This window comes from Mauremys mutica, chromosome 10 (genome assembly GCF_020497125.1).
Source record: "Mauremys mutica isolate MM-2020 ecotype Southern chromosome 10, ASM2049712v1, whole genome shotgun sequence".
Taxonomy (NCBI): Eukaryota; Metazoa; Chordata; order Testudines; family Geoemydidae; genus Mauremys; species Mauremys mutica.
The window spans coordinates 55,563,066-55,581,140 of NC_059081.1; the positions used below are offsets into that span (position 1 = coordinate 55,563,066).

General features: G+C 49.2%; 1 protein-coding gene across 4 annotated transcripts in view; it reads right to left on the reverse strand.

Annotated features, from left to right (window-relative positions):
- The window catches only part of BOLL (boule homolog, RNA binding protein), a 127,698-nt gene that overhangs the window by 84,962 nt on the left and 24,661 nt on the right, over positions 1-18,075 (reverse strand). For all 4 annotated transcript variants that reach the window (XM_045032968.1, XM_045032969.1, XM_045032970.1 and 1 more), the window contains exons 2-3: positions 11,393-11,536; positions 4,627-4,718 (exon numbers count right to left, since the gene is read on the reverse strand). In XM_045032968.1, coding sequence (XP_044888903.1) covers positions 4,627-4,718; positions 11,393-11,536 — 236 coding nt within the window. The remainder of the gene's footprint in view (positions 1-4,626; positions 4,719-11,392; positions 11,537-18,075) is intronic.

Consider the following 18,075-nt stretch of genomic DNA (forward strand, 5'->3'; position numbering starts at 1 on the left):
CTGAAAATCTATCACTAAGTGGCTGGCAGAGTGGAGCAGTTGCAGCACATTTGAGCAGCCCACAGAACAGTGAGCAGAGTGGAGCAGTTTGCGGGGACGGCTGAAGCGGTTCACAGGTCGGCTGGAGGAGTGGCACAGCTGGTGAAGTGGAGCCAGTCGTGGTGAAGGCTGCAGCAGAACTCCATGGAGAGGCGGAGCAGTTGGCCCTGGACCACGGAAGGTGCCCCTTAACACCCTGTGGGTGCCCCCACCCTATTTCCACCCAGGCTGGGGGGGGGGTAAAACTCTGCAGATAAACTTTTGAACTCTGGGGTGGCACTGACCAGAGACAGAGACTTTTGGGTTGTTGGACTTTGGGGTGATTGGACTTAAGATCCTAAGGGGGAAAGGACATTGCCAAATGTACTTGGAGGTGGGTTTTTTGCTTATGGTTTGTGTATAATCCTGTTTGTGGTGTCTCTCCAACGTGATGCCGCATTGTTTCCCTCTTTTATTAAAAGGATTTTGCTACACTCAGACTCTGTGCTTGCAAGTGGGGAAGTATTGCCTCCTAGAGGCGCCTGGGGGGCGTGGTATGTAATTGTCCCAGGTCACTGGGTGGGAGCTCGAGCCGATTTTGCATTGTGTTATTGAAACGGAACCTCTGGATACTGAACCCGGCCCTTGTTGCTGCCAACTCAGAGGGACAAAAGGGTTATATACACAAGAGAGCACTTACTTTTGAGTGCTTGCCTTTGCAATCTTAATGTTCTTTTAAACACCATTTTTTGTTTTTTACTTTAAATTTTAAAAAAGCAAACCGAAAAAACAAACTGATATCCACATGGTTCATCAGCAGGGTTGGAATCTACAGAGTCTGTGAATCCATCACACAGTCCTCTGTCACTTGAGATAACTATGTAACTGATAGCTGTGGTGGTAAATTGTCATCCTCTGTGTGGACCGGAATTAGAGAAGAATGAAACACACGCGTAACCTGTCGGTTTCAAACGTATTTGGTAACAGTAGAATAATGGTGAGACACTGGGATCTTGGGTTCCATTCCAGGCTTTGGAGGGAAGTTTATTGTAGTTCGCACAGACTCTTCTACAGACTTTTTGCTTTCCCACCCTGGCTTCCTGTTCCAGTCCAATTCTTCCTGTGTACCTGGTCCCAGTTTCCACTCCTCAGATTTATAAACTCAGTCTCAGACTATTTACTTAGTCAGTGCAAATCTCCCCGCACTCCCAGTCTCTCCCCCTCCTCACACCATGTCCCAGTCCCCTTGCCCAACCAGTCCTCTTTTCACCACTTCAGGGTCCTCAGCCAATCTGCCTCTCCCTTCTCACACCACTATCTCTTAGTCATAGTCTTCCTCTCTGGGTTCCTCATCCAGTCTCATCTCTCACCCCACCCTGTCTCCTGATCTCAGTCTTTTTGCTCAAATAGTCCCAGTTCTACCCCTGTGCCACAGCTCGTTGTCAGATGTCTCCCCTCCCCAGTTTCCTTTACCACACTGGTTCCTAATCCAAGTCTCCTTGTCCAGCTACTCCCAGTCCCCTCTCTCACCCCATCCAATCTCACTGTCCCACTCCCCCCTAACCAACACGTTCCAGGCCCACCATTCCTCTCACCGCTCCCACTCCCAGTTTCCTTGCCCAGATAGCCCTGGTCATCGCCCCACCCCAACTCCCACTTTTTCTCTGCTTCCTCCCTCTAGCTCCCCCCTCTAGCTCTTGTCCCTTCTGCATTTGAAGCAGGCAGCTTCCTCCTCCATGCTGCAGGGCCCAATCGGGGGGTGGAGGGAAGGGGTGTCATTAAGAACACGAGAAACAGTTTCCCTGTTCCAAGCTCAGGTGCTTGGACCCAGCATGCCTACAGCAGCCCAGAGCCAAACTGCATGGAAAGTCCTGCTCATCTCTGGGCTGCAGCGTGCCTGGAATCTTCAAGAATGTAGTTGCTTAAATTCAAAGTCTCTACTGAGCATGTGTAAACTATGATTTTTCAAAGGCTTGTAACTGAGCCAAATTTGGGGCAATTTTCATGGGAATGGCAAAAGGAACATCCCTGACACAAAGGACACCCCTCCTGCCAAATCTCAAGTCTTCAAATCCCAAATCTCCAAAGCATGGGGCACTGGAGCTTTTCAAAGAAAACGTCATCAGAGTTTTTTAAAATGGGCAAAATAATGTATTTTTTACTAGCTTCATACTCAGAAATTTTCCAGGTAAATTCAGCTTGAGACAGATAACTGACATGCAAGATTTCAGCCAAAATGGTTAAAATTTGGCAAAGTTAAAAGCAATTGAAAATGGGGTGTTTACGATGGGAAGTGCCGGCAACCTTAGTAATAGGAGGTGTTACAAGACTCATCTGTAATGATTGTAAACCTACCAAGTTTTACTTTTTAAGGAAGGAAAAAAAAATTACACTTATAAAAGGAAGTTGGGACTCTATTTAAAAATGATAGCATATATGAAAGTCCTGGCTAAAGTTCAAAGTGATAGTAAGGGGAGCTGCAAACTCATCATGAACTAAATCATTAAAAAAACAAAAATCACAAAGCATTTTGGCTAATAAATATAAAAGCCACGCAATTGTGAACTTCCAAAAACTGTGTAATATTCAAAATATGTAACAGTAATACAATTATATCTGAAGATACGGATAGAAAACTGTTTACTGCAACTAGGTACATTCATAGTGGCGTTTCCTGCATACCAATATTTTTAAAGACATCAGCAAAGTTTTCCACTTCATTCACACTGACATCTCACTTAAGGATTCATTGCTAAAGCTCTTTTGCAGTGTCAAAGTTCCTTTGCAGAGTCTAAGTGGCTTTAAAGTTCTTTTAAAATATCAGGAAAATTCAATACAAAAACAATGTTAATAAGTGTTAAGATTCAGAAATCAAGCAAACTGTGGCCAGATGCACAGGAACTATCTATTCTGCAGTAAACAAGAGCTTAACTTCAGTTTCCTTTCTCTTTTCCCTACACAGCTGCTCTGGGGAAGGGTAATAAGATGATCTTATTGAAGAGACTGAAGCAAAAATACCTGTGGGAAGAAAGGGTGCTACACACCAAGGTACCGAGTCAATACTATGTTGGGGAATGTTTTTGTAATAGGTTTTTTGCTTATGTTGAGAAAAAATTTACTCCTGCTGAAAAATCTTGTTTGCTAGAGCAGTTTTATTGCTGCTAAATCAACCTACCAGCTTAAAACAGATAAGTAAGTTAATTCAAAATGTAAGGTTTCTACAGCAAACTTTCCTCATCCACATTTCATGTTTGTTATTTATCATTGGCATTCTGGTAGCATCAATGTGCTAGGTGATGATTACACACCAAGGAAGATACAGTCCCTGCCATAAAGAGCTTCCAGTCTGAGAAAAAAAGCAACATTAAAACGTTGAGGGAGAGGAATGGATTAAAGCAGGTAAGCAAAATATATACTCTTCAGCTACCCCTCCATCTATTAATATTAGTCAGCTAGTTTCTTTTCGGTATCAAGGCTGAAGTAGAACTGAAGCAGAGATTTGGAGGATAGAGTAAATGCCTTATGGATCAGTTCAGGGAAGGAATTATGTGTGTTACCAAGGGGTGCAGTGGAAGAAAAACGAAAACCACTGTCAGAGAGATAGACAAATGGAGGTAGCAACAGAGGCAGGTGCAGACATTGGGGATACCATGATGAGAGACAAAGTAGTTAAGTAGGGAGTGGCAGAGTTGGTAACAACCTTGAAGGTGAGGAGAAAAGCTCCTCTTCTGGTGTGGGGCAGAAGCTTCTTCTTACTGTGTTCAGAGTGAGTTTCAGAGATGCAGTGACAAGGGACGAGGATGAATGAAGCTGCAAGCTGTCTCACATCTGCAAACTTAAGGTGCTGAAAACTATGACAGCCTTGTCAATAAAAATGGATCTAATACTTATGCAGGTACTCTATACCCCCGATTACAAGGGTCCTACTGCAACTCTTAGATGTGCTGCACAGAAATCACAGCTCAGAGGAAAGCAATGGTGATTTTACACCATCTTTACACACTCCTGATTTTGTGCTGCTCTCTGGCCCCTGGCATAACAGACACCCCTAGGGACTTGGCTAAGTCATGGCAGCATGTTCCCAGTTACCTATATGCAAGATAAATGTTTGCAGTGCTACATGTTGTGGCCCTGCCAGCAACATGTCCCTTCCTCCCTGCCCCCAGTATGCCCTCTGCACTAGAGCTTGCAAGCGGCTCCTCAGAATACAGGCTTAGTTCCTGAGCTGGGGGAGTCTGTTCCTGATTGGATTCAGGTTTTTAGAGCTCCTTTATTTTACATGATGTAAAGGGGCCAGAAAGGGGATGAGGTCCTCACCCATATTGTAACACAATGGACATTCTTGCCAGTGAAACTCCAGGTTAAAGTGAGGTCTAAGTACTTAGAGAGGAGGAAAATAGTGATGCTAACCATATATTTATCAACACCACCATTCTGGGACACTGTTAAGAAAGAAAACAAATGAACTGAAACTTGAGTGTGCCATATAATGCAATGCCAGTAATAATGTTATAAACCATGAAAATCACAAATCAACTTCTATTGCACTTATTCCACTTACTATGATGTTTTCAGTGTCCACAATGGATATATTGCAACTGTACTAACCCCTTTGATACTCCAGCTCTGTCATTTACTATCTTCACTTCTTTCACACACCCATACTGGGCAAAAAACTTCCTTAGGTCATTTTCGTTAGTCTGGTAAAATAAAACAAAAGAACAAAATGAATATAAATGTGTTTGTTTAGTTATTAAATAAGAAATAACCACAATATTGCTTTGGTTTGGACACATTTAACAATAAAGTACTTGTAAATCCTGGGAGCAACTATTTATTAAAAACACTAGAAACAGAGAAAAGCCTCCAAGGTGAATGTTTCTGTGACTGTTTTGGGGAGATGGTGGGTGTGGGTGTGGAGGCAGGGCTGGGGTGTGAGAGCAAAAGAGAGAGAGCAGGTAATAATCTCAGTTTTAATCCTACATGATTTTAATCTTCAGAAATAAATCTAAGTATATACTGAATTTACATTATAATTTTACTTCAATAATCTTGTAACTCAATTATATCTGAATTCCATTTTGTCTCAGACAAGTTTTTCAGTTCTATATTTTAGTGTCGTTTACAACATGAGGCATTATAATTTAGAGATCATTTTAAAATTTAAAACTGGGCAAGTGTGCGTAGACTTCCATGAAGAATTTGCTAAGTTTGAAAAACAATCATTAAGATAGGGTGAAGTTATTAACCCATATTATGCAGGTCAAACTAAATTATCATAATGGTCCCTTTTTACCATAAAGTCTATTATTGAAACATTGTGTACTACAGATGCATAAAATGTTCATTTTCTGTACTGATAAAAACATGCATCAAGTGTGGTCTTCCAGAAAATTTCTGTATCTAGAAGTACAGACATTGAAATAAATATACCAGGCATTTGAATGTCTGATCCTGTGTGACTGTTGATTTGGCATGTGTTGAATCTCATGCTTCAAGGAAGTGTGCTGGTGCACATTGATCTTTGGTTTCAGAGTAGCGGTCGTGTTAGTTGGTATCTGCAAAAAGAACAGGAGTACTTGTGGCATCTTAGAGACAAGACGGTTACTCACCGTAGTAACTGTTGTTCTTCGAAATGTGTTGCTCCTATCCATTCCAGTTAGGTGTGCGCGCCGTGCGTGCACGGCATCTCGGAACTTTTTTACCCTAGCAACTCCGGCGGGTCGGCCGGGCGCCCCCTGGAGTGGCGCCGCTATGGCGCTGAATATATACCCCAGCCGGCCCGTCCGCTCCTCAGTTCCTTCTTGCCGGCTACTCCGACAGTGGGGAAGGAGGGCGGGTCTGGAATGGATAGAAGCAACACATCTCGAAGAACAACAGTTACTACGGTGAGTAACTGTCTTTTCTTCTTCGAGTGATTGCTCCTATGCATTCCAGTTAGGTGAATCCCAAGCCTTACCTAGGCGGTGGGGTCGGAGTGAGACGTGGCGGAGTGTAATACCGCGGAGCCGAAGGCTGCGTCGTCTCGAGACTGTTGCACCAACGCGTAGTGAGAGGCGAAGGTGTGGACCGAAGACCAGGTGGCCGCTCGACAGATGTCCTGGATGGGGACATGGGCCAGGAAGGCGGCGGACGAGGCGTGCGCTCTCGTCGAGTGAGCGGTGAGGCGGCATGGTGGCACGCGAGCTAGCTTGTAGCAGGTCCGGATACACGCTGTGACCCAGGAGGAAATCCGTTGAGAGGATATCGGCTCGCCTTTCATGCGGTCAGCAACCGCTATGAACAGCTGGGGCGAGCGCCGGAAGGGCTTAGTCCGCTCGATGTAGAAAGCGAGCGCCCTGCGGACGTCGAGGGTGTGCAGCTGTTGCTCCCGAGGCGAGGCGTGCGGCTTCAGGAAGAACACCGGGAGGAAGATCTCCTGGTTGAGGTGGAAGGCTGACACCACCTTTGGGAGGAAGGCCAGATGTGGTCGAAGCTGCACCTTGTCCCCGTGGAAGACAGTGTATGGCGGACTAACCATCAGAGCGCGGAGCTCAGAGACTCGCCTCGCTGATGTAATGGCGACGAGGAAGGCCGTCTTCCAGGAGAGGTAGAGCAGGGAGCACGTGGCTAAGGGCTCGAAAGGAGGACTCATCAGCTTGGCCAGCACGAGGTTCAAATCCCAGGTCGGGGCAGGACGCCGCACCGGCGGATACAAGCGGTCCAGGCCTTTAAGGAAGCGGGAAACCATCTGGTTGGAGAAGATGGATCGACCTTCCACGGATGGACGAAAGGCGGACACTGCTGCCAGGTGAACTCTCAAGGAGGAGACCGCAAGACCTTGCTCCTTAAGGTACCAGAGGTAGTCCAGGATGGTAGGGACAGGGACTACGAAGGGACTGAGGCCTCGCTGGTCACACCAGAGCGCGAACCGCTTCCATTTCGCCAGATAGGTGGAGCGAGTGGAAGCTTTCTGCTCTCTAGTAGGACTTGCTGAACTGCCGCGGAACAGTCCCTCTCTGCGTGGGTCAACCACTCAGGTACCAAGCTGTAAGATGGAGGGACTGTAGGTTCGGATGGCGGAGTCTGCCGAAGTCCTGAGTAATGAGGTCCGGCCACAACGGGAGGGGGATGGGATCCCGAACGGAGAGCTCGAGCAGCAGGGAGTACCAATGCTGCCTCGGCCAGGCCGGAGCTATGAGAATGACGGTGGCTCTGTCCCTGCGAAGCTTCTGTAATACTCGATGGACGAGCGGGAACGGAGGGAAGGCATAGAGGAGGTGATCCTTCCAGGAATACAGGAAGGTGTCCGACAGGGAGCCCGGCGCGTGACCCCGGAACGAGCAGAACAGGTGGCACTTTCTGTTCGCCTTGGATGCGAATAGGTCTACTTGGGGAAACCTCCACCTGCGGAAGATTGTGTGCACAACGTCGGGACGGAGAGACCACTCGTGGGAGAAGAAAGACCTGCTGAGATGGTCGGCCAGCGTGTTCTGTACTCCCGGAAGAAAGGACGCTTCTAGGTGAATGGAGTGGGTCACGCAGAAGTCCCACAGGAGCATCGCTTCCTTGCAGAGGAGGGAAGAGCGGGCTCCGCCCTGCTTGTTCACGTAGAACATTGCTGATGTATTGTCCGTGAACACTGTCACACAGCGGCCTTGCAGGTGGGTGCAGAAGGTGCGACAGGCCAGACGGATCGCTCGCAGCTCGCGGACATTGATGTGCAGAGCGAGCTCCTGGGGCGACCACCGGCCTTGGGTGTGAAGATCGCCCAGGTGAGCCCCCCAACCGAGCGCTGAGGCATCCGTGGTCAGAGTGGTGGACGGGCGAGGAGGGTGGAACGGGACTCCCGCACAGACAGTCTCCGGGTCTAGCCACCAGCTGAGGGACTCGAGGGTTGGCCTGGAGACTGTGACCACCATATCGATGGGATCTCGATGCGGCCGGTACACCGACGCGAGCCAAGTCTGGAACGGGCGGAGGTGAAGCCGCGCGTACGCGGTGACGTACGTGCATGATGCCATGTGGCCCAGGAGGCGGAGGCAGGAGCGCACCGTCGTGGTTGGGAAGGAGACGAGGTCCTGGATGAGGGAGACCATCGTCTGATGACGAGATTGCGGTAGGCAAGCCCGGGCCAACGAGGAGTCGAGGACTGCTCCGATAAACTCCACCCACTGCGACGGGATCAAGGAGGACTTCTTGGTGTTGATGAGAAGACCGAGTCGTCGGAAGAGGGACGGTATGTCCGTCAACTGGCCCATCACCAGCTGCCGAGACTGCCCGCGAACCAGCCAGTCGTCGAGATACGGGTAGACATGTATCCGACGACGGCGGAGGGCTGCGGCAACCACCGCCATGCATTTGGTAAATACCCTCGGTGCGGTGGAGAGCCCGAACGGCAACACGGCGAATTGGTAGTGGGCGTTGTTGACCACAAACCGGAGGTAACGTCGATGGGGAGGATAGATTGCGACGTGGAAGTAGGCGTCCTTCATGTCGAGGGCGGCAAACCAGTCTCCCGGATCCAGAGAGGGAATGATGGTCCCCAAGGTGACCATGCGAAACTTGGACTTGAGCAGGTACTTGTTCAGCTCGCGAAGGTCCAGGATAGGACGTAGCCCCCCTTTCGCTTTGGGGATGAGAAAATAACGGAAATAGAATCCCCTGCCCCGCCTGTCTTGAGGCACTGCTTCTATGGCACCCACGCTCAACAGAGTCTGAACCTCTTGTAAGAGGACTTGCTCGTGAGAGGGGTCCCTGAAGAGGGACAGGGAGGGTGGGTGGGAAGGCGGGGGCGAAACAAACTGAAGGCGGTATCCCGACTGGACTGTTTGAAGCACCCAGTTGTCTGTTGTTAATTGGGACCACACCGAAAAGAAATGGGAAAGGCGGTTTTAAAATAAAGGGGAAGGATCCAGTAGGGAGAGTGATGGGCCGTCCTCGAGCGTCCCATCAAAAGGCCTGCTTGGCCCCATGAGGGGCCTTGGAAGAGGCCTGGCCTTGGCTACGCCTATTTCCGGAAGGACGACGGCGGTTTGTAGCTGGTCGCCGGCTATTATACGGGCGGTAGCGTTGTTGTTTGAAGGACCGGGGGGGTTGCTGCTGGAAGGGCCTGCGCTGCGTTGCCGGCGTGTGCATCCCAAGGGTGCGGATGGCAATGCGGCCGTCTTTCAGGGTCTGGATCCGGGAATCCGTCTTCTCGGAAAATAGACCCTGCGTGTCAAACGGCAGGTCCTGCAGTGTATATTGCACCTCCGGCGGCAGGGTGGAGGACTGCAGCCAGGCGATGCGCCGCATTGTCATGCTGGAGGCTAAGGTCCGAGCTCCGGAGTCCGCAGCGTCGAGGGCGGCCGTGATGGAGGACCTAGATGATCTCCTTCCCTCGTCTAACATCGCCGCGAACTCCTGGCGGGAGGCTGTTGGCAGGAGCTCTGTAAATTTCGCCAGGGACGCCATGATGTCGAAGACGTACCTGGCGAGGAGGACCATCTGGTTGGCGATACGCATCTGTAATCCGCCAGCGGAATAGACCTTACGGCCTAACAGGTCCATACGTCGCGCGTCTTTCGACTTGGGCGCAGGGGCAGGTTGACCGTGCCTCTCCCTGTCGTTGACCGACTGCACGACCAACGAGTCCGGGGTCGGGTGAGTATATAGATACTCATATCCCGTGGGAGGGACAGAGTATTTGCGCTCAACCCCACGGGCCGTAGGAGGGATGGACGCAGGCGTCTGCCAGAGTGTGGTGGCATTCTTTTGAATCGTCCGCACGAATGGCAGTGCCACTCGCACTGGAGCCTCTGACCCAACGACGTTCGTTATGGGGTCCTCGTCCTCCTGGACCTCCACCACCGAGAGAGCCATAGCTGTCGCCACACGGCGAAGTAGGTCCTGGTGCGCCTTCAAGTCTATCGGCGGAGGCTCCTTGGTTGACGCTCCGGCCACCGCCTCATCAGGTGAGGACGAGGAGGATAAGCCCTGGACGACCGCCTCCGACGATGGATCTGCTGCCTGCTCGTCAGGAGGGTCGGGCTGCGTATGCCCCTGGGGTTCAGGTGCCGGGAGTGCGACCGGTACCGCGATGACGAGCGGTACCGGGACTGCGACCGACGTCGCGATGGCGATCGGTACCGCGATGGCGAGCGGTGCTGAGATCGCGAGCGACGGGACGGAGATCTGCCATGGGACCGGGAACGTGACCAGGACCGGGTGTGCCGTCCATGTCGTCTATCCAGAGAGGGCGGCCGGGTCATTCTGGCCGGCTTTCCCGCCGACACGACAGCCCGCACCGGCGGTGCCGGGGGCCGGAGGCTCGGTGCCTCTATGAGCTGAATCAGCTCACGCTCGGAAGAGACCCGGCACCGCTCGCTCTCACCTTCAAAAAGACACAAGCTGGCGAAGGCGCTTGCTAAGGCCCGCGCTGAGGACTCGGCAAAAACGATTGCGCCACCTATGGCCCCCGCGGTGGCCGTGCACAAGTCGTGCACCGGGCCTTTGACTCCGGCGCCGCAAGGGCCGTCGAGTCTGGCGCCACCACGCTCCCCGGTACCGTCCGTGGTTGAGCCCCGGCTGCCGTCTACGCCGGAGACATTCTCTTAGTGGTAGCTTTGGAGAATATACTCCTCAGGGCAGAGACTAAGGCTAGCAGGGTAACTGCCATATTGTCACTTTGGTTTGCTGTTTTGGAAAATGAACAAAAGCCTGGCCAGAAGGGCCTGTGAGACTGTTCTTGTGTCTATTTAGTAGCACAGCCCTGAAGGAGGGGGAAGTTGATGGCAGGGCACTGCAGAGGCATCTCAGGCGATCAGGGGGTACACAGGAGACATGACCCCACAACAAAGTAAAGAAAATATGACAAAGTAAAGTAAATATGCTTAACTTCCTTTTATTGTGAAATGGATGAAAAGTCAACAGAGCTGAAGATACAGATACTTACTAATAATATGGAGATGTTTACCTACAGTACTGTGCTGTGTAAAAAAAGGAATAAGGAGATTTTGTGATTCAAAGATGATTAATGTAGTGTACTAGATTGTCATTTTTAGCTCTATCTAGAAGTATTTTTTTTAAATTCTGCTCTAAAAATGTATAATTTACAAAATATCTGTATTACAAATAACTTTTCAGATATTTTTAAAAAGAATGCTTGTAGCAGTTCAATATGCAAATAAAAATAGCCATCTTTCTGTGGCAAAATCAGATAAAACACAATTTTAAGGCTTAGTTTACACCTCTAATTAGGATATTATTGCAAAGACCACCATCATCTCACCAACCTTATATAAACTTATACCTAAAATGCATAAAATTAATGAATATATAAAGTAAGACTAATAAAGAAAAAATATCAAAACATTCATGCTATTACTTATCTACCAAGATTAGAAAAAAATACCTTAAAATCGATTCCTCCTACAAAGATGCGATTAGGAATAACTGTTCCAAATCTTGGGGCACTCGTTGGGTTATTTAAAGGCACAGGTGACACAGTGTTGGGGGATGGAGACAAAGATTCTGTTTGTGTCTGATTTGTGGTTTGCTGTTTGAAAGAAAAACATTTTTGTAAAATTTATTTTTGACATTTTGTAGAGTATAAACCACTAAAGCAGGGTTTCTCAAATGGGTCGCCGCTTCTGTGGGGAAAGCCCCTAGCGGGGTGGGCCGGTGTGTTTACCTGCCCCGTCTGCAGGGCCGGGCGATCGCGGCTCCCACTGGCCGCGGATAGCTGCTCCGGGCCAATGGGAGCTGCTGGAACATCACCAGTCCTTCATGAGTTCTCAAAGATACATATAGGGCTCCTATCATTATAGTATGTAAGCTCCTTACAATCATAAGTATTTATCCTCATAATACACTTGCAAAGTTCCCATCATCCCAATTTTACAGATGGGGAACTAAGCATAGAGACTGGACATGATCCAAATCCCACTAATCTCAATGGGAGTCTTCCCATTGATTCCAAGAAGCTTTGGATCATGCCATAAGTGACTTGCTCAAGATCAACCAGGAAGTCTGTGGCAGAGCTTGATATTGAAACCAGGCTTCCTGAGTCCCAGAGCAGCGTCGCAACCAATTTTCACAAATTCACTCAAAAGAATTGGTGTCTACTCTACTACGCCTGGTCTACACAACAGGGTTGGGTCGAATTTAGTCACGTTAGGTCGATTTAAAAATGAATGCGTCCACTCAACCAACCCCGTTCTGTCGACCTAAAGGGCTCTTAAAATTGACTTCTGTACTCTTCCCCGGCGAGGGAAGTAGCGGTAAAATCGACTTGGCTGGGTCAAATTTGGGGTAATGCAGACACAAATTGACGGTATTGGCCTCCGGCAGCTATCCCAGAGTGCTCCATTGTGACTGCTCTGGACAGCACTTTGAACTCTGATGCACTAGCTAGGTACACAGGAAAAGCCCCGGGAATTTTTGAATTTAATTTCCTGTTTGGTCAGCGTGGCGAACTCAGCAGCACAGGTGACCATGCAGTCCCCCCAGAATCATAAGAGCGTAGAATGTTTCTACACTCCCCCTATCATCTCCGTCCCTGAGGTTATCGCAAATTAGAAGGCGAAAAAAACGCACTGACATGATTTCCGAGCTCATCCAGTCCTCCCACACTGATAGGGTACAGCTTAATGCATGGAGGCATTCAGTGGCAGAGGCCAGGAAAGAATTAAATGAGCGTGAAGAGCAGAGGCAGGACGTGATGCTGAGGCTAATGTGGGAGCAAATGGACATGATGAAGCGTCTGCTGGGGGAGCAAATGGACATGATGAAGCATCTGTTGGAGCTGCAGGAAAGCCAACAAGAGCACAGACCCCCACTGCATCCACTGTATAACTGCCTACCCTCCTCCCCATGTTCCATAGCCTCCTCACCCAGACGCTCAAGGAGGAGGCTCCAGGCACCCAGCCACTTCACTCCAGAGGATGGCCTAAGTAACAGAAGGCTGTCATTCAAACAGTTTGATTTTTAGTGTGGCTACAATAAGCAATGGGGCCTTGTCCTTCCCTCCTCCCCCACCCCACCTAGGCTACCTTGTCCGTTTTCTCATTTTTTTAAATTAATAAAGTAAGCATGGTTTCAAAATAAGTTACTTTATTTTGAAGGGGGGAGGGTGATTGGCTTACAGGGAATTAAAATCAACAAAGGGGGCGGGTTTGCATCAAGGACAAACACACACAACTGTCACACCGAAACCTGGCCAGTCATGCAACTGGTTTTCAAAGCCTCTCTGATGTGCAGCGCGCCGTGCTGTGCTCTTCTAATCGCCCTGGTGTCTGGCTGCTCAAAATCGGACGCCAGGCAATTTGCCTCAACCTCCCACCCCGCCATAAACGTCTCCCCCTTACTCTCACAGATATTATGGAGTACACAGCAAGCAGCAAAAACAATGGGAATATTTGTTGCACAGAGGTCTGACCAACAGCGCAAGCAAGCTTTTAAACATCCAAAAGCACATTCTACCACCATTCTGCACTTGCTCAGCCTATAGTTGAACTGCTCCTTACTACTGTCCAGGCTTCATGAACGTATCCCCCGAGCTCGTCGCTGGGGAGCAAGATGGCAGAGTTGCAGGGGAAGTGATGGAGCCATACACCATGCCCTGGAAGTTGCTAGGAGCCGAGCAGGGAAGACGTTCCCAGAACTGCTGGCCAAGCTACATGTCCGAGGACTGTTACCAGTCCTACTGCACCGTCCGCTGCCAGAAGCACCCAGGAGCAGGGCCGTCCTTAGGCATAGGCAGAATAGGCAGCCCCCTAGGGCACCACTAGGTCTGGGGGCACCACTCTGCCGGGAGCCTGGACAGAAGGGAAGCAGTGGAGCATGTAAGAGCAGGCTGCTGGGTCCTAGAAAGAGCAGAATACAGCACAGGCTGAGGGAGGGGATTGGCTGCTGGGTTCTCTGGGAAGGGGAGGGGGTAGGGGTTGGGGAAGGAGCTCACCTGTGAGTGTGACTCTTTCCCCCCCGGCTGAGGTGAGGTGAGGCAGGCTCAGAGGCTCTGGAACCAGTATCCTTTGTTGTCCCCCATAACATCCATTCTTCTCCCCCCCTGCCCCATGGAGCACCCCCTCCTTTCTCCCTCCTCCCCAGGAGCATCCCTCTCTCTCTCCTCCCTCCCCTTCGTCAGGGCTGGGTTGGGTGAGGTGCTGGGGGGTAGGTGGGGGGAGGAGGCTGCCTGCTGAGAAATGAAAGTGAAAGTAACTCACTTCCTCTGCCAGCATTGGAATGTCACACAGGGCTGGGCTGGGGTTAGCCAGATGTGTGAAAAATCAGGACAGGGGGTTGGGGTAGGGTGACCAGATGTCCCTATTTTATAGGGCCAGTCCCAATTTTGGGGTCTTTTTCTTATATAGGCTCCTTTTACCCCCCCCCCCCCATCCTGATTTTTCACACTTGCTGTCTGGTCACTCTAGGTGGGGGTAATTGGTGCCTATATAAGACAAAGCCCCAAATATCGGGACTGGCCCTATAAAATCAGGACATCTGGATCTAGGCACCCTAGCTGGGGAGCGCCTCTCCCCCGGGCTGGCAGCTGCCAGTGATCCACCTCATCTGGGGGGAGCTACACGGGCAGGATGAGCTGCTGTGGCTCCATGGGTGACCTGTCCCTGAGATCAGATGCTGTGCTAACTTCACCATGGTCCGTAAGGCTGGTGGTGGTGCCCATTGGCGTGTGATTGGACCTGAGGGTTTGCTGCTGCTGTTGCCACTCTGCACCCCAAGAGGTGGATTTTGGGGTCTACTGCAGCTGTTGGACCAGCAGGCTGGGGGGTGAGCCAAGCATGAAAGCAGTACTGTGTTGCCATTTAGATTGTCATTTAACAAAATTTGTTTGCCAAAAATTCTTGCTAACAATCCTGAATCCAATTTCAATATATTTTTTTTAAAATCAATATCTTAGCCAAAAACAGAAAATTAAGTTGTTGACAATTATTAGTGACAGGTTTGGTTTGAGGCAGGGAGTGGGCCAGTTTTCATCAGAGAAACAAAAAATGTTGACTGACTTTCCTATAGCCTGTTACTCCTGATAAGAGCCCTCCAACAACTGTAATATGCTCATCTCCTTACTAGTGTATAAAGCAGGGGTCAGCAACCTATGGCACACGTGCCAAAGGTGGCAGGTGAGCTGATTTTTGATGGTACGCAGTGGCAGGCTGAGCGGCTCAGCCCATCACTACTCTGGGGTTCCGGCTGCTGCCCTATTGCCAGCTGGGATACCGGCCACCAGCCCCACTCAGCACCCACTGCTGGCCTGGGGACCCCCAAGGAACCCCAGGCTGGCAGCAGGCTGAGCAGGCCGGCTGAACCACTCAACCTGCTGTCAGCCTGGGGTTCCATTCATTCAGCCGGCAGTGGGCTGGTGGCGGGCTGAGCAGGGCCGGTGGAGGGTTGAGTGGCTCAGTCTGCTGCCAGTCTGGGGTGCTGGCAGCACTCAGCCTACTGCTACTCCGGGGTTCCGGCTGCCAGCCCCTTGCCAGTCAGGAGCCCAGCCGCCAGCCGCACTCTGCCTCCTGCCAGCCTGGGTGAGCAGAATCCCAGGCTGGTAGCGGGCTGAGGGGGGTTGGCAGCTGGGATCCTGGCTGGCAGGAGTTGGTGGTCAGAACCCCAGACCAGCAGCGGGCTGAGCAGGGTCTGGGATCCTTGTCTAGGGTTCCAGCCACCAGTCCCGCTCAGCCCGTTGCCGGTCTGGGGTTTCATTTACTCAGCTGGCAGTGGCCTGAGCAGGACCGGTGGCCAGGACCTCAGATAATAACAATAGTTTATTTATATAATATAGACATAGAGAGAGACCTTCTACAAACGTTAAAATGTATTACTGGCACGAGAAACTTTAAATTACAGTGAACTTGGCACACCACTTCTGAAAGGTTGCCGACCCCTGGTACAGACTGACCATATGTTGTACTAAGATTCTCCTGCTTTTTTTTGTTTCCTGTGAGTCAGTATAGCTTTTGCCAGCCCAGAAGTTGGGCAGCCAATGTTTTACATTTTCTCAATGTTTTCTTCAACTTTCATAAAGTAAATACATAGTTAATATGAGTTAAAAAGGCCAGGGACAGTTCCTTGTGAAGAATCTGAACAGCAGATCATGCTAGAGCTGTGAAAATGTCAGTTTTTGATGGAACTTTAGAGGCAGTGATTTATCATGTATTTTATCATATGAATGTGCTGCTATTGCTAATGTTTTCCAAACAAAAATAACATACAATAGGACTTCTGTAACATTTCTGTGCTACCTTAATCTAGATGAGATGATTCTGTGCTGACTTCATTTTGGTCACTTTGTGCTTTACCTAGCAGTAAAACTAGGGTTATATTTTCCCACTGTTTGGAAACCCATCTTATTAAACTGATTTTGCAGCCAAAAAAGCCAGAAAGATTGCTTTTAATTAAAAACAAATCTTTGTTTCAATACCTCTTCATATAAATTTCCAATAAAATTTTGACAAATTAAAAAAATTATATTTGCATCATTCTGTCAAATCAGAATTTTTTTCTATAGTGCTACTTCTTTAGTGCTAGTGCATCAGCATTACAGTGTGCTTAATTAAGTTAAACTGGTTTTAATAACGTGAATGTGGCAAGTTTTCCAATACTGTGTGCTTATATTTGTGTTGCTAAGAGCAGATCAGGCACAGGGGCACCAGTTTAATAATCTCGCCTAGGGCACCAGAAATCCTAAGGACGGCCCTGCCCAGGAGGACCAATACGGATCCCCTGAGCTTGTTGCTGGGGAGCAGGAGAGCAGAGTTGCAATGGAAGTGGTGGATGATGACAGTTAGCAGTCCTACTGCACCGTCTGCTGCGAAGGCAAGGAGATGCTGCTGTGTACCAATGCTAGCTGCTGCAGGTGCTTCTGTGTCGAATGCTTGAAGGTCCGGGTAGGGCAAGGTACCTCGGCCAAGGCAAAAGAGCAAGAGCTCCATGCTTGCTGTGGTATGGCATCTGCACGGATAACTCAGGAAAAAAGGCCCGAAACGATTGTCTGCCGTTGCTTTCACGGAGGGAGGGGCGACTGATGACATGTACTCAAAACCACCACAACAATGTTTTTGCCCCATCAGGCATTGGGAGCTTAACCCAGAATTCCAATGGGTGGCGGAGACTGCCGGAACAGTGGGATAGCTACCCACATTGCACTGCTCCATAAGTCGATGCTAGCCATGATAGTGAGGATGCACTCAGCTGACTTAATGCGCTTAGTGTGGACATACGCAATCAACTGTATAAAATCAATTTCTAAAAAACTACATCTATAAAATCGACCTTATTTCATAGTGTAGACATACCCCTAGACATGTTTGGGATCAGCTTAATTACTCATCCATGTTGCATGTTTTGATAATGTGAATCACAGGAGGGTTAAGGTTTTTTCTGCCCTTATCATTAACAGCTGATTTATTTTTGCCACATCCTTGCTCCTGGTCAGCTCGTATATATGCTAGTGGTCACACTTCAACTGTGTATTTTAAAGGGGATTTTTTAAGCCTGTGCTGAAACTGTAGAACAGACAAGTGTGACCGTTCTTGAGGCAGTTGGTTGATTACTTTTCTGTCACTAATCCATGGCCTTGAGCCATTCCATTGATATGATGTGCTCTCCCATCCCTACAAACTAGCATCTAAAGTGATGATTCCATTGTGGGAGCCCACAGGCATCCCTTTAACTAGTTTTCAGCTTTCAACCAATATCTTAAAGTATGACAGACATGGCAGCATTAGCAATTTTTGGAGGTCCTTAAGAGTTCAACTTCCACTGAGAGGGAGAGATATCTGAAGACAACAGAGAAGGATCTGTAATTGTACTCTGCACTGTCTATCCTGAGTATGTCTAGTTTAGAGCTGAATTGAGTTTTCACATATAGAGGTTCTGCATAAGAATTAGCATACATTTCTTTCTGTTGAAAATCAGCTCTGTTGCTCCAGAAACAAACAACTATGGAGATGGCTACCGTGGTCAACATTTCAGCTTGGCCCAGTCTAGCCAGTCATTCAGGTATGGCTAAATGAAAAGACACTCCTTTCTCATTCTCTTTACTCTGGTAAAAGTTTGAGATGCATCATCCAAACCAAACTG